The sequence below is a fragment of the Sorex fumeus genome, unplaced genomic scaffold, assembly GCF_029834395.1.
Source record: "Sorex fumeus unplaced genomic scaffold, SorFum_2.1 ptg000095l, whole genome shotgun sequence".
NCBI classification, from domain to species: Eukaryota; Metazoa; Chordata; class Mammalia; order Eulipotyphla; family Soricidae; genus Sorex; species Sorex fumeus.
Window position 1 is genome coordinate 5794226 of NW_026606152.1, and position 27910 is coordinate 5822135.

The window sequence follows — 27910 nt, forward strand, 5'->3', positions numbered from 1 at the left end:
GAATCAAAGCCAGCTCGGCCAGGCAGGCGGCGAGCAAGGCAAACGCCCAACTGCCGTGCTTTCAACCCAGCCCGGCAGTGTCTAGAATAATGAAAAGAAGACCATGAAGGATTATAGAGTGGAGATTCAGATGACTTCAATCTCTTGCTAGCGTCACCAATGGAGAAACGAAGGACTTCATAGAGTAGAGAATCAGATGAATTCTAGAATGGCAGTCAATGACTGGAAGATTATGTAGTGGAGATTCCAATGATTTGAGAAGTCTGGGTTGTGTGGACAGGTAAACGAACTGCTGACCATGGTAGAGTGAATAGCCAGTGAACAACAGGCTTGAGGAAAGTGAACAGGTCGCTGAACACTGGTATTGGGTAGCTTGGACATGCAGATGAATACCAGCCCTGAAGAGTTTTAGAGGCATCAGATCATCACCACGACTGTGTGGCATGGAGAGGGAGAGGAACATATCGTCTCGATTCAGTAAGAGTTTGATGCACACCAGGCCTGGGTAGAGTGGACAAGGATGATGAAAACTTCGGCTTGATTGAGTGCACAGGCAGATGAACATCAGGTATGTAGATGTTGATATGAAGACGAAATCAAGACGCTCGGAATTGTGGCTAGATTCATGAACACAATACTATGTTAGAGTTGGATAGGCAGATGAAAAGCAGGCATGGGGAGAGTTAACACCAATTGCACACTTGGCAGATTTCTAACGTGACTCAATTTCGTGGAGAAGAAGAAAAGCAGGCCTGCTACATTGGAGATTAAGATGAATTCAAGACTCGGCAGTGTGGATCACGTTCACTCTCACTGTCTTCCCATTGTTCATTGAATTGCTAGTGCGGTTCCAGTAACGTCTCCATTTGGAGACTTGTGGTGACTGTGTTTTTGGTATATTGAATATGTCACGGTTGGCTTGCCAGGCTTTGCTGTGGGGGCGAGATACTCTTGGGAGCTTGCCAGGCTCTCTGAGATGGCGAGGAATCGTACCCAGCTCAGCCAAGCTGGTGGCGCGCAAGGCAAACACCCTACTGCTGTGCTACCGCTCCAGCCCGGCAGTGTGGATAGGAAAATAAAAAGAATACCATGGAGGATTGTAGAGTGGAGATTCAGATGACTTCAAGTCTCTCGGTAGAGTCACCAGTGGAGAAACGAAGGCCTGCATACAGTGGAGATTCAGATGAATTCCAGACTCGCAGGAAATGAATGGAAGATGATGTAGTGGAGATTCCAATGATTTGAGAAGTCTGGGTTCTGTGGACAGGGAAATGAACAGCTGACCAGGGTAGAGTACATAGCCAGTGAATGAGATGCCTGCATGAGGTGAACAAGCCGCTGAAAACCAGGACCGATTAGCTTGGACATGCAGATGAAGACCAGCCCTGTAGAGTTTTAGAGGCATCAGATTATCACCACGTGTGTGTGGAGTGGACAGGAAGAGGAACATATCGTCTCGAATGAGTCAGAGGTCAATGCACACCAGGCCTGGCTAGAGTGAACAGGGATGATGAAAACTTTGGCTTGATTGATTGCACAGACAGATGAACACCAGGTGTGTAGATGTTGATATTTAGATGAAATCAAGGCGCTCAGTAGTGTAGCTAGGTTCATGAACTCAACACTATGTTAGAGTTGGATAGGCAGAAGAAGAGCAGCCCTGGGGAGAGTTTACAGCCAATGCACACTTGGCAGATTTCTAACTCGACTAGATTTCGTGGAGAACGAGATGAAAAGCAGGCGTGCTACATTGGAGAATGAGATGAATTCAAGTCTCAGCAGTGTGGATCACTCTCAATCTCACTGTCCTTCAGTTGTTCATTGATTTTTCTGGTGCGGTTCCAGTAACGTCTTTGTTTGGAGACCTTTGGGGACTGTGTTCTTGGCATATTGAAACTATCATGGTTGGCTTGCCAGGCTTTGGCATGGGGGCAAGATACTCTCGGGAGCTTGCCGGGTTGTCTGAGAGGGCCAGGAATCGAACTCAGCTCGGCCAGGCTGGTGGCGCGCAAGGCAATTTCCTTACTGCTGTGCTTCAGCCCGGCAGTGTGGATAGGAAAAGGAAAAGAAGACCTTGGAGGATTGTAGAGTGGAGATTCAGATGACTTCAAGTCTCTCGGTAGAGTCAATAGTGGAGAAACGAAGGCCTGCACACAGTGGAGATTCAGATGAATTCCAGACTAGCAGGAAATGAACGGAAGATGATGTAGTGGAGATTCCAATGATTTGAGAAGTCTGGGTTGTGGGGACAGGGAAATGAACAGCTGACAAAAGTAGAGTTGATAGCCAGTGAACGCCATGCCTGCGCAAGTTGAACAGGTCGCTGAACACCAGGACTAGATAGCTTGGACATGCAGATGAAGACCAGCCCTGTAGAATTTTAGAGGCATTAGATTATCACCACGACTGTGTGGAGTGGACAGGGAGAGGAACATATCATCTCGAATGAGTCAGAGGTCAATACACACCAGGCCTGGCTAGAGTGGACAGGGATGATGAAAACTTCGGCTTGATTGAGTGCACAGACAGATGAAAACCAGAAATGTAGATGTTGATATTTAGATGAAATCTAAATAGAGTATCAGTGCCCCCTGCAGGCCCCAACCAAGGCTGCCCCCACCACACTGAGTGAACAAAGCCCTGTAAGTGGCTATGCCATCGGGGGCAGACAAAGAAACTCATCATGGACAAACCTTCAGCCACCCTCTTGCAGGGTGGACAGGGATATGAGCATGGGAGATATCTCCTGGAGACCAGGGTCACTTCTGGGTCAAGGGAAGCACAAGGTAGAGCCTCAGGTCTGTCTACCTAGCCCCCGACTCTTCTGTGTCCTCATTTACTCTAATCCCCAATCAGCACATCTGCATGAGCCTCATCCAGCACTCGCTCCTGTCTTGTGTGTTGTATAATTATCCTATATCCACGCTGTTTACAGGACCATTATATGAACTGTTTCTATTTTTTAACTATAAATATTCTATTTTGGGGGACAGAGTGATAGTACAGCCTATGTTATCAGCTAACCCAAGACCAATACCCAGACAAATCTTATGGTCCTCTGATCTTGGCAGCAGTGATTCCTGAGTTCAGAGTCTGGAGTAAGGACCGAGCACTATAGGGTATAGCCCAGAAGTACAGCAACAACAAAATGGAAACAATCCAAGCTGGGAAAAAATAAAGAAAAATTCATGTGTGAAGAAAAATTCTCACAAAGAGTCTAAAGAGTCAGAGGCCAATCCTTAAAACCCTGATTAATGGCTTTTTCTATGTTGCAGAAGCCTCTGGTTTCTCCTGAATCTTTATTCTTCTTTGTCTCTGCTCTCACATTTTTATTGTGTGTGTGTGTGTGTGTGTGTGTGTGTGTGTGTGTATGTGTGTGTGTTGGGCCAAATCAGCAGTGTTCAGGAGTGATTCTGAGCTCTTCACTCAAAGATCAGTCTTGGCAGGTTTGAGTAATCCTGAGATGCAGAGGCTCAGAATTTGGCTGGCAGGTGCAAGGCAAGCGCCCTAATCTCTGTACTATGGTTCTGGTCATTGATAAGTAAATTCTTCCTCAGCACACTAAGAAGGGATCCCTAAATAAAACTCCCCATCTCAACAAAACACTATCTTCCTTCAAAAATACAACTGAGTATAACAAAACCTCAGCCCATTGTACTCACCCAATGGCCAATCTCAGGAGGCCGCCTGGCCAGGTAGAAATGAAGAGTGGGGGAACTTGGACTGTGGTAGTAGAAATTCCTGACTTGAAAAAAAAAAAAAGCACCAATGTTGGAGTAAGACAGAGTCAAGCAGGTAGGATGCTTGCCTTACTGACCCCGACCAATCATCCGTATCTGCTATGACCCTGAGGGCAATAAGGGAGCTCAGAGGCAGGAGTGAAACATGAGCATTTCCAGGTGGACCACCTCTGGAGCGGGGCGGTGGAAACAACTGACAAAAAACCGGGGTAGAACGTAAATTTTCATCGGCAAACCCCAGCCACTTGTGAGACACGCCCAACACGGCCACACATATGGCAACCAACGAAAAAGACGGATGAAAACCTGCCTGTTGCCAGTGAGGGCTGAAGTGATGCCCCTCAAAGTGGATCTGGAGGTTCTGGTTGATTCGTTCTGTTGGGGCAAACTGGACAAGATCAGACAGGACCCAGGGCAGACCCGAGTAGGAGGGTCGAGATGGTCAAGGCCCCGCCCTTGGTAGCTCCCAAGCTGAGCCTGGCGCCCACTTCCCCGCTGCGCCATTGGAGCTGGAGGAGATCCTGGTCACAGGGGACCCTCCTCTGTCTTGGAAAAGCCCCTGCCACACCCCCCAAAGCTCAGCGTTCCCCTAAAGCCTCCACCTCAACCAGGAAAGCCCAGATATCAGGGAAAAGTGAAAAACAACCGAGAAAGCACCCCCCCCCCCCAGCTGACACTGCTCCACTGCTCACAGTGCGCAGAGGCACGGGGCTGCTCTCATCCTGTGACAGAATTGGCCTTCACAGTCCCCTTTCCACGCCAAGACACCACACTGTCCTTTAAGGATGTGACAAACTGCAGCCAGACTGAAGTGACTGTGACCAATACCAGGAAGACAACCAGAAGTTCCCGTCTGTGACGTCAGTTCCACGCCCCCCACAGGCTTAAAGGGCCAGGTTCCAGGTGCGGAAAGATCCTTGGAAAACCCAGGTGCATCTGTGCTGCAGTGTGGGGGGCTGGGCTCTGAGAAAGGAAAGGTAGAAGGAGGTGCTTGGTGGCTGGTCAGGCAGTGTGGGGCTGGAGGTAAGGACAAGTCCCCTGATGCTGTACCGGTCACTCAAACATTCAACAAATGCTCTCACACACAAGCCATTAGGAAAAATGCAAGCAGGTTGATACAAGGTAAAACACGAAGGTAGGGAACAGGTGGGGCATTGACAATGAGAGTCTCAGGAAAGTAATAAATCACGATGGGGCGAAAGCAGTGATTCCAAAGCCAGCCCTCCAGAGAACTGGGACAAATCAGAGAACAGCCACCAGAGAGGCAGAGAAAAACTCGAAAAGGAGTAAAAGGCTGCTACGAATACCTCAAAGTAATTAGGATCAACCCTCTACCCCTGATAACACGCAAGCATTGGTGAAACTTGTTTCACCTACTTCAGAAACAAGTTTTCAAACCCAGAGTATAGACCAGGAAGAACCAGTACAGGGGCATAGTGCTTGCACTGAACTAGGTCAGCTTGATTTCCATCTATGACATTCCAAATGATGACCCAAGCACCACCAGAAGTAACACCTAAGAAGTGTCAGGTATACCCCCAAATCAAAAATATTATATACAGGGGCTGGAGAGATAGTACAATGTGTAGGGCGTCTGCCTTGAACACAGCTGCCCCAGGTTCGATTCTCAGCACCGCATATGATCCCCCAGGCACCACCAGGAGTAATTCCTGAGGGCGAGACAGGGCTAATCTCTGTGCAACACCAGATGTGACCCAAAAAGCAAAAAAAAAAGTATATATATATATTTTTTTTTTAAAGAAGTAGGACCCAGCATAATGATCAATTCTAAAATGGAGGGACACACTGATCTCAGAGTTAGCAAACCATACTGGTTTTTCAAAAGCCTTGCTTAGCCTTTTCGACCTATCTAAATGATTTTTAGCATTCTGAGGACCACTGAGCATTTGTAGTATTCTGATTGGGATATTACAGTTTCTAAAAGCAAATGTTTCAGGTTTTCTTATCTCTAATACTGCCGAAATGAGAAAGAGGTGGGATCCGGGTTATGTGGCCACCCTTACTGTTCAACAATCACAGCTGAATGGAATTGCCTGCTGACATGGGAGGGGATTTGTGCTCTCCCCACCATTTGTAAAAGATTTGACTCAAGGAGACCCTTCAATCCTTTCAAAACAGTGGTCGATGTTTCTCTATTCACAGTAAAGACAATTAACTGTCTCCCATCAACCCTATTGAAGAATATTTCCAGGACCATTTTCCAAAGATGAACATTTTGAAAATATATATCCTTAACCCTTCTGAAAGTCTAATAAAAGATCCTGAATACTATGTATGCAGAGAGATGGTAAAGAGGTTAAAGTGCTTGTAAGTATGGGCGACCTGTATTCCAACCCCAGCATCCATAACGTGCGAGAACTGTACCAGGTATGGAGCTCTCAGCTGAAAGTCAGGTGTACAGACTGACCACAGCTCCCTCAGGCATACACAGGAAGGCCTGAAGAAACTTTTGTCTGATTTTAGATTTACAATGATTCTCGGCAACTTTATGGTTTGTCTCTGCCATAAACCCCTTCAAAACACGGCCACTGGGCCAAGCCAGAATCAGAGCAATGACTGGAACGATGGTGAGTCTTGGCAGTCCAGAGGGAGGGGTGGTTTTGTATGTATGTATTGAATTTACCAATGAGAAAAATCCCCAACTGCTAATAAAATTCTAGGATTAAAATTGATGAGAGAACAAACTTTCAATATCAATAGATGTAGAAAATTTAAGTGAACATTGTTATATTTGACTGCAGGATTTTTATGACTCCAAGAAATTTTGAAGTTTTTTGTTGCTTCAAGAAGTTTTTACCTATTTATGTTTAGTTTGGTTTTTTTTAGTCACCTTCCTCCTGACTTCCATCACCAACACCCATTATTTACAAGTTAACATACAGGTGAAGTTCAAATGCTAAGACACTGCTAAAGCCTAAGTCCAGGTTATAATCAGCAAGTACTTTCCCTTATAGTACTGATGTCACTGTAAGCTTGTCACACGCTACGTGGATTGCTTCTTTCTTGGCTGCATTTCTGCAGCCCCCAAAACTCCTGGCGCAAAAAAAAAAAAAAAACACGCTTGTCTTCCCCAGGGGAACTCCTCTGAATGTGGGGATATTTTGTAGGGATCAACTCATCTAGTGTGCATTTTATGATGTCTAAAAGGCTTGAGAGGTACGCAAAGGCCTTGCCACATTTACAAACATAAGATTCTCTCAAGTATGCATTTTCATATGGCTAATCAGGGTTATGGACTGAGTGAAGGTCTTGCACACTACTTACATATACAAGATTTTTCTCCACTTTGACTTTTCAAATGCATAATAAGGCTACAGGGTAGAATGAAGACCCTCCTGCATGTCAGACATTTATGTGGTTTCTCTACATTATGATTTTTTTTCTGTGCTTAGTAAAACACCAAGTTTGAGTGAAGGCCTTCACACAGTCCTTACATATGTAGTCTGTTTCCAATATCAATTTTCCTGGGATTCTAAGGCTTGAGGCCATAATATAGGTCTTCCCTCATTGCAGACATATATGTTTTCTTTCCGTTATGAATATTACTATGTGTAATAAGGAGGAGTAAGTGAACGTGTTCCCACAGTCCTTAAATTTATAAGGGACACCCCAAATTCATCTCAAGGATGGTAAAAGTGATTTGATCCTAAGGTTCTCTGCTCCAACTCCCTGGAACAGGCGCATGCCCAGAAATGCACACATCATGTGAACATGGGACTACGTGACTGAGAAGGTGAGGATCTCAGATTGGGAAGGAAAAAATGGAAGAAACACACATCCTGGGGGCTGAGACATTTGTAGCCATCAGGGTACATACATAACCAGCACACCTGGGTTCCCCTGAAGCCTATCAGGGGTGAATCTGGAGCACAGAGCCAAGAGGAAGCCCTAGGCAACTCTGCTGTGGCACAAAAATAAACATGAAAGAAAACAAAGCAGCAGGATGGAGTAGCAGGACAGCGGGTCCGTGCACAGCAGGTAGGCGATCCCGCCATCCATTCTGGTTCCTCAAGCACTCCCAGATGCGTACAGAGCCAGAAATAACCTAAGAATCACTAGGTATTGCCCCTCCCCTCCACCACCTTCCAAAAAAAATTCTAATCAGCATTGGACCCCTGGCACCCCACATGGTCCCCCAGTCCCGACAGCAGTGATCCTTCAGCACCACTAATATGGCCCATTCAAATCAACAAAATAAACAAAGCAGTGGCCTCAAACAGAGAGCCATTTAATCAGGCCAGGAGTCACATCCCCTTCTCCTTCCTGAAACAATCAGAAACTATCGGCCTGGGAAACTTGTGCTTCCTGTCACTGCACTTGCGTCATCTTTCACTCTCCTGCCTGAGGATGATGTGTGGCACAGGTCATGTCACTATCTCCTGCCTTTGTTTCTCCTGCAGGTCAGCAGGCGGATCCATGCGAAGACCTGAGCCATGAGCACTGAAGAGGAGCACAACTAGCTCTAACCCCACCTGACCAGAAGTCCCTGCATTGGAGCCAGAACTGTAGTGACCAGTCGGATGTTTGGACACTGTCTCATAGTACCATCCATCGCGAGACACTGCCAGATGTTCCTGCCTCTAAGGAGACAAAGTAGTGAGTTGTGACCCGTCAGCATGTCAGGACCGGAGCACTTGAGGCCTATAGGGGAGGAAACCACAGCCCTGCCTGAGCCCCGGAACACCACCCTGGGCCCCACAGGGAGGTCACTACGGCCAGGGACTAACTCTGAGCACAGGAGCTCCCATGCGGAGGAGGCCCCTGCAGTCCCCAGTGACCACAGCCCAAATAGTGGCTCTGCCATACGGGCAGCCACAGGGACTCAGGGTAGAAAAAACTTCAGCTGCCCTCTTGCAGAGTGGCCAGGGACATGGGCCTGGGCACACTCTTCCAGGGACCATAGTCACTACTGAAATCAGGTGAGCCCCAGGCAGTCACAGCTCTGACCCGCTGGACCTGGACCCATCCTCGTCATGATTTACTGTAATCCCGAATCAGCACATGAGTCTCATCCAGCACTCTTTCCTGTTGTGCAGGAATAGCTCTGAAAACCATGGAAGGGGCTGGAGCGATAGCACAGCGGCTAAGGCGTGTGCCTTGCATGTGGCTGACCAGGTTTGATCCCCGGCATTCCATATGGTACCCTGAGCACTGCCAACAGTAGTTCCTGCCTGCAAAGCCAGGAGTAAATCCTGTGCATTGCCAGGTGTGACCCGAAAAGACAAAAAACAACAACAACAACACACGTAAACAGTGTTGTATCACAAAATTATCCAGATATCCAGGGTGTTTACTAGGAACCATATTATGTGTGTCTGACATCCGGAACTTCTAGATTGAGTCTATTTTTAAACCATGAACAATGAATAATATTGAGTTGGTAGGTCCTATGGTACAATGCGTTTGGTGTTCCGTCTCTCCAGAGAAATAAAGACATAGAGAACACAATTAATGGCCAATGGACAGTGAACAGTGGATCTTTAATTCAGAACTGATTAGCATACTTATAGAACATCTGAGGGGGTTCAAGGTACAGTACTGAATGTATTCTGATTTATCATTTACAGAGGTCAAGCATTTCAACAGAGGCATTTCTTTTGGGGGAATTAACTCAAGGAGACGTTCTGTCTGAGACTATACTGAGAAATTTTCTCAGGGGCGAATTTGCACAAGCATCCATGTGATTTTCTCTTTCCCTTATTGAACATATAAACAATGAAGCTTACTTCTTTTTAATATTTGCAGTTATCTCGACATACACAGTAAGAAATAAACATTCCAAAACCTTTCACTCCCGGGTTTTGGCACCAAAAAGAAAAAAAAACATTGCAAAACTTACTTCTCTGGGGTTCAGGAGCTAAGGTTAAAAGCTGGCTGGGTTTTTATCATAAATTCCACATGGAGTCCTCAGGGCAGTTTCCCCTTCCGTACCCCATAGCGTCAGGTCATTTTGGTCCTGATGGCTTAGAAACAAGACGGTAATTTATGATTTCTAGACCGTCCCATCTTGAAGTCAGAGTAGCTTTGCTGCTTGCCCCAGGTCCATCCAGAGATTCTCGATGGGATGCAGCTTTCTGGAGTTAGAAACTATGGCAACTGAAGCCCGAGTCAAGTAATTATGATGAAAGCCCAGCAGTAAATATATTTCAGAGTCAATTAGCTCACAAATATTAAGAGTTTACCATTAACGTTTTTTTTTCTGTTTTGACCAAAGAACAATTGCTCTATAATGATAGATAATAGATTATGTAGGTTATAGGGGAAAGAGAAATGCAAATAAATGACTACAGATATAAAGTCCTGAATCACCAGAAGATTTGACTTTATGAGTTAAATATAAACTCGGGGGATTGGAAGTGCTCATAAAACCACTTCTCGGGGGGGGGGGGGGAATATTTGCAATTCCTTGATCAAGTCTAAAACACTTAAGGTTAATATCCAACACTCATATGTAAAGACATATTCTAGGGAGGATCCTTAAGCTCCCTTTCCTGTTTTTTTTTTTTGTATGCTGCAGAAATCCGTGTTTTCTCCTGAATACAATGATTCTTTCATTGCCCTCACATCCTCTATGTGCATCTATGTCCGTGTGTGTGTGCATGTGTTTCAATTTTGGACCACAACTGTCAGTGCTCAGTGCTTATTGCAGCTCTTGTATCAGGGTTCAGTCCTAGTGGGGCTCAGGGACAATACGGAATACCAGACGTAAATCAAACCTGGGTTGTCCGCTTGCAAGGCAAGCATCCTACTTGCTCTAGTATTGATCTGACCCTTTCTAAGTGAATTATTTCCACCCCATCAGGAGTGACCACCAGAAAAGCTTCCCCAACACCACCACCCACCCCAGAAATCAACTATTCTCTTCAAAATAAAAACCCCAAAACTTTAGCCCCAGTACTCACCACAACAGCTGACGGTCGTCTAGTGAGGGAGGGATTCCATGTATGGGGTGCTTTGCAGCTGGACCTTAGGAAGCATAAATACTTGACCTAGGAAAAAAACCACAAAATTTGGGACTAGAGACAGCAAAGTGGGTAGGGAACTTGCCTTGCATGCAGCCAACCCATATCAATACCCGGCATCCCATTTGGTCTCCGAGTACCACCAGCGGGAATTCCTGAGTGCAGAGCTGAAAGAAAACCCTGAGCATCTCCAGATATGGTACACAGCCCAACCAAAACAGTAATATTGAAAAAGTTTCATTTGTAAACCCCACCTACCGCCAGGTCCCAAGCCACTGGGAGGAAGGCCACACAGTGGGAGGCTGGGTGGAACCGCCCCATCAGCAGTGAGTCAAAGGACAGAGGATAACTGGGTCTCCTGCTATAGGAAGGCTGGGAACTGCCCTTCGAAGTGAATCTGAAGGTCTACAGTAATGATGCCAGGGCCAAAGTCTCCCAGACAGGGCGTAGTGCAGTCTGTGCTGGCAAGTTCTGGAGGGCTAAGCCCCGCCCTCAGCAGGTCCTGCAGTGCTTCACCCACCAGCCTCTGACCCTATCCGCCTCTGACCCTTTCCGGAGTTGGAGGCGATCTTGGCCAAGGTAACTCACTCACACCAGCGACCCCAGCACCACTGCACAGCTCCCACTGCACTGCCCAAAGCCTCTGGGTCCCCCGAAAGCTTTTGTTGTACCTCAGAAATGGCCTGGGTACGGTAAATGAGTAAAAAACAAGCGTGAAACTGACCGGAAAGATGGCGTGGCCCCGCTGCTCACAGTGTGAATATACGGAGGCGCGGGGTGCTCCCGGGAGGCAGCTCGCATCCTGTCACAAAATCAGCCTTCACAGTCCCTCTGTCATGCCATCATGTAGGGGCTCCAATTCCTCCTCTACCCACGAGACCAATGGCAACAGGCAACCACAGCTAGAATAGAAAGGATTTTTGAAGGGCCCATCTATGAAATTACTTGTGCTTCCGCCCGGAGCTTTAAAGGGACATGGTCTAGATGCAGAGAGACGCTCTTTGCCCACCCAGGTGAATCCATGCTGCAAGGAGGATGAACTGATAAAGGACTGGAGAGGCAGCTGCTGGAGTGGTTGCTCACACAGTGGGAGGCTGGGGATAAAGAGAAGAACCCTGATCCTGTACTGGTTAGTCAACATTGAACCAATGCCCTCACACAGTCCATCAGGTAAAGCACATGTGGGTAAATTCAAGGTAAATCAGGCAGGTTGGTTCAAAGCACCTGGCCTTGAGTTTCCTGGGGAATTAATCAAGATGGGGCAAAAGCAGTGACTCCAAAGCCAGCCCTGGAGATGCAGAGTGGAACTGGGCTAGCAAAAGCCCAGAGAGCTGTACAGACACTGGAAAAGGGAAAATTCTGGTAAGAACATCAGAGAGCACTGTCCAGCCAACACACTACCTCTTGAAAATGCACGACCAGTGTACTCTTGCCTACTAGGAATACCACAGGAGGCAGTTTTAGAAACACAATTCCAAATCTAGAGTATGGAACAAGAGCGGTTGGGCATTTGCTTGGCGTGTGGTCAAACTGGGTTCAATCCTCAGAATTCCAAATGGCCCCCTGAGCATCAAAGAAGTGCAAATCCATGAGTAAGCCCTGAGCAGTGCAGGTGTGCACCAACAACAAAGATATAGAGAGAGTATTTTTGTGTTATACGTAATATATAATATAAATTACATATATATAATTTACTTATATTTATGTACACGGATGTACATATAAAAATCTAGAGTATATTCAGACCCTAAGCATGGAGCCTAATGGGCAACAAAGCACTCCAGGGCCTTCAAAAGATCTGAATCGTTTTTATCATTCTAGTGAAAACTAGATTGATTGGACTTTGCTAATTCCAATTATAATACTTATTTTTTTCTCTGGTATTATTGAACTGATGGGTGGAATCCATGACTCTGACCAAACTTGCAAGTAATCACAGGTAAACAGAGCAGCCTGCTGGAATGTGGGGAGTTTGGGGAGTGCTGGGATGTGGGGACTTTGGGGAACTGACCCATATTCCCAACACTGTCAGACATTTGATACAAGGGGTCCCTTCCATCCTTTCAAATGTCTTTCTATGCACAATAAAGTTCATTTAAACTGTTTCCAATAGGTGCCAAAGAGATAGGAGAGCAGGTAGGATATTTGTCTTCCACAAGGTTTAACAGGGCCCCAGAGCACCACCAGATGTAATCTCTTAGCATCTCTCGGTGTGACCCAAAATGACAGAAAAAAGTTTAAAAATTAAAATAACACTTCATATCTCTCTAATAAAGAACCCTGCCAGTGCCATTTTGCTAAGATGAGTCTCAAAAATACTTATCCTTTATACGTCCACAACGCTAATCAGTACCTGAACACAAGGGAGGCAGAGATGACACAGGAGGGAAGGAGCTGGTCACACACAGCAGACCTGGATTCCATAAGGTACCCCATAAGGATCCTGAGGTACAGATACCTGAACTCATTAGATCCAGGAGTGGGCTCAGCTGGTTGTGGCTCCCCAGACAGAATGTGAATCACGAGGATTTGAAGAAGGATGGTATGGCTGTTTTTCTGCCATAATCCTCCAAACTCCAGGGCCTCTAAGTCAAGCCACAGGGGCTGGAGAGATAGTCCAGCAGCGAGGGCTTTTGCCTTGTACAAGGCCTGGCCTGGGTTCAATCCCACCATCTCCTATGGTCCCCAAGGTAGGAGTAATTCCTGAGGAGGTGGGAGTAACACCTAAGCATGTCTGGGTGTGACCAAAAAACAAAAAACAAAAGTCAAGTCCGAGTCAGAGCAAAGAATGAGAAAGTGGAGAGCCTTGACAGCCCTGAGCGAGGGGCTTCTCTTTTGCCTTATTATTTATCCACATTCTTCCTGGCTTTCACCAGAAGATCCAGAAAGTACAAGTTAACATATGCGTGAAATCCAAATGCCTGGACAATCACACTGACTTTCCCTTTTTGACTAACATCACAGGAACTTGTCACACACTACCAGGATTATTTCCTTCCTGGCTGTACTTTTGAAGCACACCTAACACTCTGGTACAAACAAAACAGGCTTTACCAAGGGGGCCTGTTTTGACATTGTAAACTCTTATTAGGGAATCGAATTATGTAGTATGAATTTTATGATGTATCCAAGGTTTATGCCTTGGGATATAACTAAGTCTGCAACAGTGGGCAGGGGGCAGGTTGGAGGAGGGATCAGGGAGGAATCCGAGTGAAGAACAGGAGAGAATACAGCAGGAAGAATCAAGAGGAGGAGGCTGGAAGAGTGGGCAAGGGGAAAGAACCCAGGAGAATTTTAGAAGGAGAATACAAGGAGAGAATAAGAGAGAATGGAGAAGAGTATCATGAAAAGTAGGGAAGAAAGAATCCAGGAGGAATCCAGGAGAATAAAAGAGAAAAGAGAGAGAATAGTGGAAAATCAAAAGTGAATGGAGATGAAATTGGGATAAACTGTAACTGATACCAACCAGCCCGGCCCTTCTTTTCTCCTTTGTGAACCCAGGGCCAGTGGCCATTCAGGGTGGGGAAAGCAGTGTGAGACCACTGAACACAGGTGGTGAGAGGTGCCGTGGTATACGTACTTATTTTTTGAATACACATTAAAGGTCCTCTACCCCCAAGAATTAGATTCTGGATTTCTTCCCGGCCATGGCCAGCCTGCACCTTAAAAATAACATGCTGGTCCACTGACCTTCTTCACTGGAATAATAATATTGATTTCAAACTTGCAAATCTTACCAGCTCAATCATACTCAGTAACTGTGTCCCTAAAGCAAATTGCTGAAAGGCCAAATCTTGAAGCCATGTTTTGAGTTCTGAAACCAAACACAATACCCAATGTAAGAATATGTCCAATGGAACATCCTTGAATGAGGCAGTGCAGGTGGAGGACAACTCTATGGTTGTCATAGCCCAAAGCATCCCAGAGCAAAGGAAAGATCCCTTGGGAGGATCACTGTGAGAAGTGGGAAATCCTACAACAGTTTTTTGGGTTTTGTTTTTTGAAGAATCTCAGTGATGCTCTGGGAACAAGGAGCATGAATGTCATGTACTGGCAGATGCGGAAAAATAATGTCAAACCAAGAAAGTAAAACACAGGATCATTTCATGAGGGAGAGTCCAGAGGAGTGAAGGGCAGTGTGAGTGCTGCACAGATACCTGGATCCAGGAGCCCGAGGCCCCCACAGTCAGCAGCGTGTTTCACATGCATTAGGACACCCACACACTGCCCAGGGCCTGAGTCAGGTAGGGTTCTCAGACACTCACCTGCATGCACGCCTTTACTCATTGGCCTCAGGGCTCCTCCTTCGAGTCAAGAGATCACAGCAGGCTTCAACTCAGAATGTCCTGAACCCTATAGAGATGGAGCATGGATTGTTCAGAAGGAAAAGGTGACAAGTAAAACCCGTGTGTTTCTACAAAAACAGAGTAAGTTAGAGGGAAGGCATGAACAGAATCTGCACTTCTGAAATGCCACAGATTTGTGGTTGTCCAAGAGCTAAGATCTAGCTTTTAGTTTAAGAGTATAATATGTGGGCTCAGAAAATGCCAGTGATAGTATAGTTCTGATCTTGCATACAGCCAAGAGGAGTTTGATTGTATCACAATTTGTAGTTTTGTTTTTGTCTGGTTTGGGATCCTTACCTGGGAATGCTCAAGGCTTCCTCCTGACTGTGTACTCAGGAATCACCTCTGCTGGTGCTCAGGGACCACATAGAATGCCGGGAATAGAACCCATGTCCACTGCTTGCAAGACAATCACCGTGCCCACTGAACTGGCACTCTAGTCCCAGCACCACATGATATGTCATCAGCACACTTGAAGTGATGCCTGAGTGCAGTAAACCCAAAAACTGAACAAATCCAAAAATGGACAAAGATGGCCAAAGCCTGCAATTGTTTATAAAAGCTAAGGGTCCAGACAGACAGCACAGAAAGTGGGGCACTGGAACTGCTCACGGCCAATAAAGGTTTGATTCCGACATTCCATAGGGTCCCTCAAGACGTCAGTTCTGATACCTCCTGCATATTCCAGAGGCAAACCCTGAGGCTTGATGAACCAAGAACCCTTGATCCCAAGCACTCAAATAGAGCAGTGTCTGATGAGGTGAGACCCTAAGAAATAAATGAACAATGGTAGGAGAGACATCACAGCGGTAGGACACAGACAGTGCACACACATACAGGTTTGATCCTCAGCGGCACACATGGTCCCAGACTGCAGCATGGATAACTTAATACACAGCCAGGAATAATCTGAGATCTGGCAGGTGAAACCCCAAAGCCAAATCAATGCAAAACAAAGAATTTGAACTTGACGAACAAATGCAACAGTAGGAGGAGTAAGGCAGCAACCCTTTAAGCTGGCAAATGGGTCCAATACTCAGCACACCATAGGCCGCTAGCACTCCCAGGAGTGATCCTTCAGCACAATTAGGAGCACTGCAGTTGGGCCCCCAAATAAAACCAAAACCAAAACCAAAACAAATACACAGAATATGTAGCGTAAGAATTAAACTGAAAAGCAAACTTAGAAATGACACAAACTATTTAGAGGGACCCGAGCAATAGTACAGCACAAAGGGAGCTTGCAATGGCTGGGGCCCACTGGGTAGACCCCAACATTCCACAGACTCCTGCAAACCCACAAAGAGTGATTCCTACACACAGAGCTGAGAGTAATCCCCAAGCATTAAAGGTGAGCAGCAAAAATAAAACCAGGGAAGGAACTAGAGGAACATCTACCGCACGACTGTCTGATATCCTGGCCCATCACAGTTCCAGCCATGGCCTGGGACAGGGAGCCCATGCGGGTCTGTCCAGACACGGACGGCTCCACACTACTCTCACAAATGGTCCACAGGTCCTGGTAGATCTATAGAATCATGTGCCTATAGCCCTTCCACTGAGAGGCACATCCACTCCTGTGGGGTGAAGCTCACGGTCACATTGGGGAAGGTCACCAAGTCCTGAGCCAACACACTGGGCGGCGAGAGTCAGGGTATCTTTCTACTCTGTTCCCTGGGCTGTGAGGCTAGAACACAGAGCCCTAGAGGGGCTCAGATTCTGTTCCCTTGGGAGCAACCAGTTTCCATGTACACTCCTGGTTGACAGAACCCAACATCTCTCTAAGACAGCTGCATCTGATAAAATCTGAGTATCCTCTACTAGAAGGTTTCTAAAGGTGGCAGTCTTACTCCTGACACCAGGGCATCCCAATCACTGCTCCTATGAGCATTGCAGAGTAACAACTGCATGGAACCAGTGGGACCCAAATGAGTGACCCTGCTTTCAGTCCAATACACTAAACATACACCCTCTGCACCCCACAGCCCATGTTCTAGGGAGAAGGGGACACTCAATGTCCAGTCGCCGACTATGCATGCAGGTATGTGCCTGTAAGGACTCTCGTCATGGTTCAGGGCCATCCCAATTGGCTCTCAAAGCGGCAAAAGTGTCTTAAGCCCAAGAGATACATTGTTCCGGCTCTCTTGGACCAGCACATGCCCAGAACTGCAAACAGAGCAGCGAGTGAAAGCAGAATGTGTGACAGAGCAGGCGAGTCTCTCCAGAGTGCGAAGAAATAAATAAGGACTAAATAAGCAAGTCCTGGGACCTGAGTAACTGTAGCTGCCAGGGAGCAAATGGAGCCAGCAGGCCCCAGGGGGCCTGCGATACATACCAGGTAGGAATCCAGAGACAGAGCCAAGAGGAAGCCCTGTGCATCTCCCCTGTGACACAAAAGTAACTATGAAAAGAAACAAAGCAGGAGGATTGTGTAACAGAACAGCAGGTTGGAGACAGCGAGTAGGACTGGTGATCCCCGCCAACACATAGAGTCCCTGAAGCAAAGCCAGGTACAATGCCGGAGTGCAGAGCCAAGAGTATAATCCCCAGAATCACTAGTTTTAGCACTCCAAAGTAAACAAAATACAACCCCACGACCCCCAGCAACCAATTTGGTCCCTGAGATCTGTCAGGAGTGATCCTGGAGCACTGAGGTACAAGTACTCTTTGAGCTGGGTGTGGTCTAAAAGCCAAATACAACAAAACTGACACAAACGTCACCTCAAACAGCACCTCAAACAGTCTGGCACTCTGACCAGGAGGCACATCACAGGATCCTTCCTGAAACAATTCAGAGATATTTGGCCCAGGAAGCCTGAGCACTCCTGTCACTGCATCACCTCATACTGTTACTCCCCTCCTACCTGGGGATGGTGTGTCAGATGGCATGTCACCATCTTCTCCCGCCTGTTTCTCCCGAGGACCAGAAACCTAGAGAAGAAGTCAGAGCTGTGAGCACTGGAGAGGAGCACAACTCCCCAGCTCTGACCAGTCACACTCTTGGGCACTGGCTCATAGACCCGCCATGGAGACAATGCCAGATGCTTCTGTTTCCCCAGGAGAAGGAAAATGAGTTGACATCTGTGTTACCTTTCCCAACAGAAGGTCTGAGTTTGGCTATAAGAGAGAAAACTCAGTGCTGCCTTGGCCTGGGGACTCCTCCCTGGGTCCCATAGAAGGTACTCACAGGCCCAGCCAGGGGCTGACTCCAAGGCCAGCTCGCAGGCATCACTACCACCTGCAGGCTGGCAGGAGGGCTGCCCGCGGCAACCATTGCACAGAATGCGGCTCTATCACTAGGGCAGCCCCTCTCCTCTAAAAAGAAAACCAAACCTTCTACACACACACACACACACACACACACACACGTGCGCGCGCGCGCGCATGCACAAAACCTTTTCTCAGTGTACTTACCTTGATAGACAGGGGTCTAGACAGGGCTCTGCAACTTGATATGACAAACTCCAGGTACCTGGAGATCCACAGCTTCAAATGGCAATATCACACCAGGGCAGCCAATGAAAACTCTGATGGGAACAGTGTCTCATGCCATTGGTGGGGCTGTGACTTTGCCCCTCAAAGTGAATATAGAGATTCAACAGCAGTGAAACTGCTGGGTCACCTGGGAGGGTCTGGATGGCCATGCCCCGGCCCTCAGCAGGTTCCTCACCCCGGAGGCCCGCAATTCCCGTGCTCCGCCGTACACACACCCGCCGCTGCCCCATTGCCATTTTGGCACTTTGCCTCACCACCTAAAAAGGGCGAGGTTCGTTCTGATACCTCAGACACAAGATTCTTTTGAAGGTTCTCTGAACAGTGGTCCATGGGAAGACTTTTCCTCTCCATTGTGCTTCTCTCACTGCTTTCTTCACTTACGGAGAGACTTTTGCTTTCATCATTCTTACAGGATGTCACTGAATTGTCTTGTGTGGTTTTTAGGCTTGTTAAAGATAAGTGTTTCTCACTTTCCATGTTTTAAAAAATAATCACTTCACAGAGCCAATGCACTGCTCTTGTTTCTGGAAATAAGTGATACTTTTCTCTATTTCTGAACTAATTTTGTTCAGTTTCCCCAGACATTCCCTCATGAAGATTTCCAATATAATCCGGATTGCTAGTTATTGTAATGCCCCATCTCTTCTAATAGGAGTCAGAAAAATCAATTCATCAGATATCTAAGTTCACTCTCTTAAAAAGATATCCACAGAACTTTTCTCCGTTTCTTAGGAAACAAGGGACCTAGTGATGGAACAAAGGTTAGATGTCAATACTTCAGATTTAGATTCCCTAAAACCTGCAGACAGTAACTAGAAAAAGTTTAGTCTTGACCTTACAGTAATATCCTTTGAATAAATGTTAAGACAGAAGGCTAGGGAGTTGAGATGATGTGTTCCAATGCTCAACACTGAATGGTCCCAAAGCATTGCTGGGGGTGGCCCTGGTGGCCTCCAACATCATAGGGTCCTAACAGCACCAGATCGTGGGTTCTTATATTGAGTTGTCTTATGTAATCAGCAGATTATCACTGGGAATGGCCACTCAATTCTCCAAGCTCTGCCTGGAAACCCCCTCTCTTATCCTCACTCTCAAAAGAGGACTGAGTATAGAAGTGAAAAATTCTTTTTTTTAATTCAATTTGTCTATTCTTAGTTTTTTTCAAATTGAATCACCGTGAGATACAGTTACAAAGATTAAAGTGAAAAATTCTTTTGTTTTGTTTTTGCGTCACACTTTTTTTTTTGGTATGTTTGTCTTTGTGCCATACCTGGATGTGCTCAGGAGTTCAGGAGTTACTCCAGGCTCCACACTCAAGGATCACCTTTGGCAGGCTCAGGGGACCATAAAGGGTGCCAGGGATTGAACCATGGTTGGCCACATACAAGGCAAATGTCCTACCTGCTTCGCTATACTATCTCTCCAGCCCCTTGGGTCACACTTTTTTTTTTTGACCTTTTTTTGGGTCACACCCGGCGATGCACAGGAGCCACTCCTGGCTCATGCACTCAGGAACCACTCCTGGTGGTGCTCAGGGGACCATATGCGATGCTGGGAATTGAACCCGGGTTGGCCGCGTGCAAGGCAAATGCCCTGTCTACTGTGCTATGGATCCAGCCCCCTGGGTCACACTCTTAACTCTACAGAAGGATATGCAACAATTTATTTTTTAATTTTTAATTTTTTTGGGTCACACCCAGCGATGCACAGGGGTTACTCCTGGCTCTGCACTCAGGAATTACCCCTGGAAGTGCTCAGGAGACCATATGGGATGCTGGGAATTGAATCTGGGTCAGCTGTGTGCAAGGCAAACGCCCTACCCGCTGTGCTATTGCTCCAGCCCCTATGCAACAATTTTTATGTTGCTGTTTTGTGGCCATACCCACACACCCAGCATTGCTCAGGGATTACCCCTGGCTCTGCACTTAGATGGTTCTCATGGGATTATCTGAACTGCTGAGGATCAATCCTGTGTCAGCTGCACACAGGCAAGTGCCTTACCCGCTTGTATATCTCTCTGGCCCCTGCAAAAGTCTTTTTAAATAAGTATTTTTGCGCTCTTGGGGTCAACGCTAAGAAGTGGAATTACTGGATCATATGGAAGTTCTGTTCTTTATTTTTGATAAATTTTTGCACTGTTTTCCATAGAGCATGAATCAGATGACAGTTCCACCAACAGTGGATGAGGCTCCTTTTTCACATCTCTGCCATTACTGATTGTTTCTAATCTATTTTTTTTTATTGATTGCTGTTGTTGATTGTTTCTGGGTTGCTGATGATATCTGAGGCTTACTGCTGTCTCTGTGCTCAGGGATCACCAATCCTGGCGGTGTTTGGGGAACTATATTGGGTGCTGGAGATTGAACTTGAATAAGCCCCATGCAAGGCAAGCATCCTACCCACTGCACTAATTTTCCAGCCCCACAAAATTTTGGAGCAAAAAGATAAGAGGAATTAAGAGGAAGTGAAATTCTTTAAGAAGGTCTGGGGGTGGGGCTGGAACGATAGCACAGCAGGTAGGGCGTTTGCCTTGCACGCAGCTAACCCAGTTCGATTCCCAGCATCCCATATGGTCCCCTGAGCACTGGCAGGAGTAATTCCTGATCGCAAAGTCAGGAGTAACCCCTGAGCATTGCCAGGTGTGACCCAAAAAGGAAAAAAAAAAGAAGGTCTGGGGGTTGGGTTGGGGGCTTGAGAACATAAATTAATAAAAAGTAACACAGGGTCAGGGAGATAGCACGAACTGGGGGACTTGCTTTGCCTACAGGAGCCCTAGGCTGGATTCCTGGCACATACAGTGCCAACGTGTGGCTCAAAAACCAAAACCAAAACCCCATAAAACAACTAAAAACATCACAGATGATTCTGGTGCACAGCTTTATTGTTGCACATTTATGAGTTATTTGGTAGCCACTATGTTGCTCTGTAACATACTACTCATGCTTTTAACGCTTTTTAACCTCCTCCCCCTTTTTTGGGGGGGGAATCCAACTCAGGCCCTCACATGTATAAGGTATGTGACCTACTACATTTATGCTTAATAAATGATTCTTCTTAGTTAGAGAGATAACAAGGCGTTAAAACGTTTGCCTTGCATGACTCCAGCTCAAATACCCTGTACTGCATATGGTCTCCTGAATATGGTCAGGGGTCACTCCTGAGCACAGACAGAGGAACAGCCCCTGAGAACCACTGGGTGTGGTCCCAAACTAATAAAAATTTAAAAAGAAAAAAGAAAAAGAAAAAGACTTTCCTTTTTTCCTTTTGTGCCACACCAGGTGTTTAGGGGTTACTCCTGGCTCTATGCTCAAGAATTACTCTTGGTGATGTATGGGAGACCATATGGGATGCTGGGTCTCAAACCTGGGTTGGTCACATGCAAAGCAAGAACCCCAGCTGCTGTACTATCACTTTGGCCTTCCCCCAAAACTTTCCTTAATGTGTAAACTTTTCCCCTATGTCCAATAAACTCATGTATAAGAGCACTACAGATTGTGTTTCTAAGATAATTTAGCATTGGATTGTGTGTGTGTAAAGCTTTCAATAACATTTTAATTCTGGGGATCACACCTGATGGTACTCAGAGGCTAACCTCAGTTTAGTACTTAGGTACATCATTCCCCATTGGTGTCCCAGGGAACATGCAGTACTGGGAATCAAATCCAGGGTCTCTGCTTGCCAGAGCTTCTCTCTAGCCTTTGAGTTATCTCCTTGAGCCTGAATTAACTTTCATTTTGGGTGAAATGCCTAACAGGAGAGGGGAGATTTGTTTGTTTGTAACACCTGTCGATGCTCAGGGGTTGCAAACTGGCTCTGCGCTCAGGAGTTACTCCTGGTGGTGCTCAGGGGACCATATGGGATGCCAGGGATTGAACCCAGGTTGGCAGTGTGTAAGCACCACTAGGTGTGGCCCAAACTAATAAAAATTAAGAGAAAAAAGTTCAAGAAAAAACCTCTACCCTCTGTACTATCATTCTGGCCCAGGAAAAGGGGAGTTTTAAGGGAGAGGAGCAGACCACGATGATCCTTTTCCTAAAAGTTCTCTGGGGAGTTGGCCAAGAACAGGATGCTCAGTGAAAAACAATAAATCAGTTCAGTCAGCAGTGACCCGTGCAGTGCCTGGTGTCATTAACTGAGAGCCAGGTGTCCTGAGCATTTTTTAAAAAATTCTGTATAATTTTATTTATTATTTAATTGAATCACAGAGAGATACACAATTACAAAGTTGTTAATGTTTGGGTTTCAGTCATATAATGTTCCCAGCATCTTAATGTCTGGTACCCACGGGTGTTTCATAATGAAGGGTCAGTACAGAGAAAATCACTAGGCGGGATATGACAGGTGACACTAGATGGGCACTCAATGCTGATGCTCTTCCTTTATCCCCTCTCCCCGGCAAGCCAACACGGATTTCTCATAGATGTCCATTTTTTTGGAGAAAAAAAAAGTCCTCAACTCACCTGGAGCTGTCATCTGCTCACCTCGGGACGGCGGGTCCTGGAAAGGGAGTCAGGGAAAGAGAAAACGCCATGAAATGACAGTCCCACGACGACAGGAGTGGGGACCCCTGTCCCCCTAATTGGCCAGCCCTCCCCGGCTCTCTTCTGAGGTGCCCCAGGTGCATTCCCCACCCGTCTCTTCGCAGGGTTTTGGAGCCAACACGCCAGTGAGCACTCCCCTCGCTGCTCCCACACACATGCTCCGTCTGCCCCCGAGAAGCACCTGCTTCGGAGGCCCACGGAGCTCGACCGGGTCGCTTCCAGACGTGGCATCCCGATCGCCCGAACAGCTGACGGAGCAGGACCTCCGCTCGGCGCCTCTCCGGATGGATTCGTTTCTACGGTGCAGGGGTTCGAAGGCGACGTCCTGTGGGCAGGGAAATGCTGTGGACACTTGGGTCCCTCACAGGAATTTCTCTTGAGCCCCCAAACCAGGCCAGTGACGGGCTGACAAGGTCTGTGGCCAACGAGGGAATCCTGGGGCCGCCAAGGGCGGCTCCCAGCCCAGCGCAGAAATGGGCCCGTGGGAACTCTGGCAGCCTCAGCTCTGGAAGGTGTGTGTGTGTGTGTGTGTGTGTGTGTGTGTGTGTGTGTGTGTGTGCAGGTGTGCTTGTGTGTGGTGTGTTTGGGTGTGTGTGTGTGTGCAGGTGTGTGTCGGTGTGCGTGTGTGTTGGGGTGTGTGTGTGGGGGGGGTGGTGTGCGTGTGCGCACGCGCGTGTGTGACTGCAGCGGGTCGGGTGAGCCGGAAGTGCAGCCCCGGAGCGCAGCCGGCGGAGGAGGTCGCTCGTCCCTGTCGGCCGCCGCGCCCGGCTGCTGGGCTCGGTCCGCCCCGAGCGTCCCCGCGGCAGGCCACACACGCGCGGCCCGGGTCTCACCTCCCACGTGGACGCGACACCTGGAAGCGCGAGCGGCCAGACCCCCGCGCGCGCCCCCGCCGCCAGCCCCGAGCTACAACATCTAGGAAGACACGGGCGGGGCACGCCCGCTTCGGGCGGGGTCTCCAGCGAGCTGCTGCGGGGGCCGCGCACAGGGGCCGAGGAGGGCCGGGGCATAGCCCGCCAATAGTTGGAATCTCCAGTTTAAAATATTGTTTTTGTCTTGGGGCCACGCCTGGTGGTGCTCCGGGATTACTCCTGGTAGTGCTCGGGGTACCATATGGGGGATTGAATCTGGGTAGGCTGTGTGCAAGGCAAGTGCCGGATCTGCTGTATTACTGCTCTGGCCCGCCACTTCGACATTTTTAATTGCTTTTTACAAAAGTGAAGCTATAAATTTAATATATATATACATATACATACACATATATGATATATTGTCTTTTGGGGTCACACCCGGTGATGCTCAGGGGTTACTCTTTTCTCTGCACCCAGGAATTACTCCGGGCGGTGCTTGGGGGACCATATGGTGTGCCAGTGATCAAACCCAATTGGCTGCGTGCAAGACAAACGCCCTACCCACACTGCCCACTGTACTATTGCTCTGGCCCCCACAAAATAATTTTATTGAAAGAAATTCACTTAGAGAAGTGTGAGTGTGGGAGAGAGGGAGAGAGAGGTGTTCAAGAGACTGCAGCCGGTGGGAGAGCGATATAGAACAGCAATTAGGGCAGTTGTCTTGCTGGGGTCAACCTGGTTCAACCTCTGACACCCTATAAGCTCCCCCAGCACAGCAAAGAGTGATCCCTGAGGACAGATCCTGGCATAATAAAAAAAAAAAAGTGAGGGATTGAGGAATTCTCCTGAGTGGGAAAAACCAGAAAAGGAATTTTGGTAAGCTATGTCAATTTTTCCAAATTGTCTTGGCCTGTAGCTCTCTGCATACATAAAAGTTAACCAGCATATTTTGAAAGGGATCTTAATTGATCCTAATGCATCTGAAGACAAAAAAAAATACATCATGAAGAGATCTCAGCAGCATATGTCTTCTTCCCATTTTAACATGTACTATATTTGCATCTCTTGGGCTTTTATTTTTGGTTGGCCACACTCTGCAACGCTCTTGGATCAGGATCACTTCCGGCAGTGTTCAGTGTGGCATGGATGAATCCAGAGCATATGCTACATCCTCTTTTCCTTCTTATGGTTTCACCATTTCTCATTTTGAAGTTTTGCATTTTTGCGCTACAACTGGAGGTGTTTAGGGGACCCAGATGTGTGATGCCTGGGATGGAACTGAAGTTGGCCTCAAGCAAGGCAAGCACTACTTACTTGTTCTTGTCCCAAGCCAGTGCCCTGAGGTGACCTGGGGATCTCCTGGGGTGTTCAGGTGCAATCACTGTTCCTTGGCCAGCCAACAGACAGAGAAATGGGGGCCACTCGTCTGGTTGGGAATCAGTGGCCGTTTATTTAAGTCTCACAGCGTTAATTATAGAGAAATAGTGAAGGGTTGGGGGGGCAACAATTATACATAGGTGTGGTTGAATATTAGCATAAACAAGGAACAGATGCAAAGCCCTTCCTTTGGGGGAAGTTCTTCTAGGAGATCCACCCGAGGACAGAATCTCATCTAGGGGGTCCCGCACTCTAGATTCCTGCTAGATCGCCCAAGGAATTCTATTGAAGGTCACATTTCTTTCTCCTTTCCTTAGCTAGTAATTCATATAATCACAGTAAATTTACTTTTTTTTTTTTTGCTTTTTGGGTCACACCCAGCGATGCACAGGGGTTACTCCTGGCTCTGCACTTAGAAATTACTCCTGGTGGTGCTCAGGGGACCATATGGGATGCTGGGAATCAAACCCGGGTCGGCCGCGTGCAAGGCAAACACCCTACTTGCTGTGCTATTGCTCAAGCCCCCAGTAAATTTGCTTCTTAATAATATTTCTGGTGATTTTGTATGAACACAGTATTATTAACACAGTATATATGTGTAAATATATATATACACATATATGACAGTATATATAACACAGTATTATTAACACAGTATATATTAAGTTTAAAGGGTGGCTCTTCCTGGGGATATTTCACTATATTTCCCAGACTACAGTTCTCAGGCCAGGTTAGTTTTTCCTAACCCCAACAGGATCCTTACTTAATTACTTCTTTTTGAGTAATGTCAGAGTTTGTTCCATGACTGTGCTCATAACTTATTAAACTTATTATACTTGTCATGGCACTTAGCCTGTCCCTTCTTAAAGCCAGGGTAGCTTACAGCTTGCCCTTGGGTCCATCTAAGTCCCTTGGTGAGAAGCCCTTTTGTGGAGTTAGGAACTAAGGACAACTGAGGCTTAAATTAAGTAAATATAACATATGCCTAGGAGTACATATTTGGAATCAATTAGCTCCCAAGTTATAAAAGCATAGCATTCACTGTCTTCCTGTGTCTATACAAAAAGGACACTGCTCTAAAATCAACTATGCAAAGGACAGAAAGCAAAGAGAAAAGCAGTATTTCACTTACATATATAAAATCCATAGCCCTCACAAGATTTGACTTTACAATTTACAGTGTCTGGATTAGAAATATTTGTGACTAACAGATAGGGAAAGAAAAACACAAAGGAGGGGTTAAGGATAAACACTGAGGATTGGGAGTGGCCAATAGACTTGGATGTGCCTAGGGGGCACTGTGGTGGTTGTAACTCAGTAAACCTAAGTTCCCTGCAGGGGGGTAGGAGGGTAGTAAGGACAAACCAATGGGACTTCTTAAAATGTTTAGAACTATAATCCCACACTTACTTACCGACTGTACTATTTTTCCTGCCCTCATCTTGAAATTCTTTTTTTTTGGCATTTTGGGTCATACCTGGAGATACTCAGGGGCACTACTGGTCCTACACACACTATTGCTCTGCCCCTATTGTATATTTTTACTTTTTGCTTTTTGGGTCACACCCGGCAATGCACAGGGGTTACTCCTGGCTCTGAGCTCAGGAATTACCCCTGGCGGTGCTCAGGGGATCATATGGGATGCTGGGAATCGAACTCGGGTTGGCCACGTGCAAGGCAAATGCCCTACCCACTGTGCTATTGCTCCAGCCCCACTACTGTATATTTTTAAAACAGAAGGTCATTGTATCTTGAGAATATAATTAAACTTTGAGTACTAGTTTTTCATCTACAAAATTAAGAAAATATTATTTCTAACGTGCCTCCAAGTCTCCCTCTATGCCCTAGGAAAACCAGAACTCAAACTTTATTATATAAGAAAGATAGATCTCTAAATTTTGTGTGTGTACCTTTTTTATAGTTGCTGCTACTGGAATTCCTGTATATACTAGCTCCCTGGACTGTTTCTATAAGACAAACATAAAATTGGCTGTATTTTTCTGAAAGCTGCAGGAAAAACAATTCATAAGATACTTATAAGTAAAGCAAGTAGCTGACCTATAACATCTATTTGTAGAAAAAACAAAAACAAAAGCATTTTTTCCCAGGACCTTCACTGATTATAAGACTGGGATAAAAGGAAAATACAGACAAGTAAATTTACTGTTGATTTGTTTTCTTTATTCAATTATTTCTACTATAAAATAGCAATGTATATAAATGGGAATTTAATGCGTCACATATACACACACACATATATATATACACACATATATATTTATATACAACAAGCTTTAAAAGGGAAAATGGAAGTTACAATTATTATGAATATAGTATTTATATTAAAAGACTTTTCATTGGTGATTTATTTGGCTATTTTAGCTCGAAGTCATCGCTTAAGAATCTCACGATCACCAACATAATCCACCATATCAACAAAAGAAAATTTAAAAAGCATATGATCATATCAATAGATGCAGAGAAAGCATTTGATAAGATCCAGCACCCCTTTATGATGAAAACCCTAGCCAAAATGGGTATAGAGGGGACCTTCCTCAACATAATTAAAGCCATCTA

General features: G+C 46.4%; 1 protein-coding gene across 1 annotated transcript in view; it reads right to left on the reverse strand.

The window, feature by feature from the left end:
• LOC130040708 (kinesin-like protein KIF20B) overlaps window positions 1-27910 on the reverse strand; it is a 128773-nt gene that overhangs the window by 63561 nt on the left and 37302 nt on the right. The window contains 2 exon segments of the mRNA XM_056132705.1: window positions 23025-23061; window positions 23287-23430. Coding sequence (XP_055988680.1) covers window positions 23025-23061; window positions 23287-23430 — 181 coding nt within the window.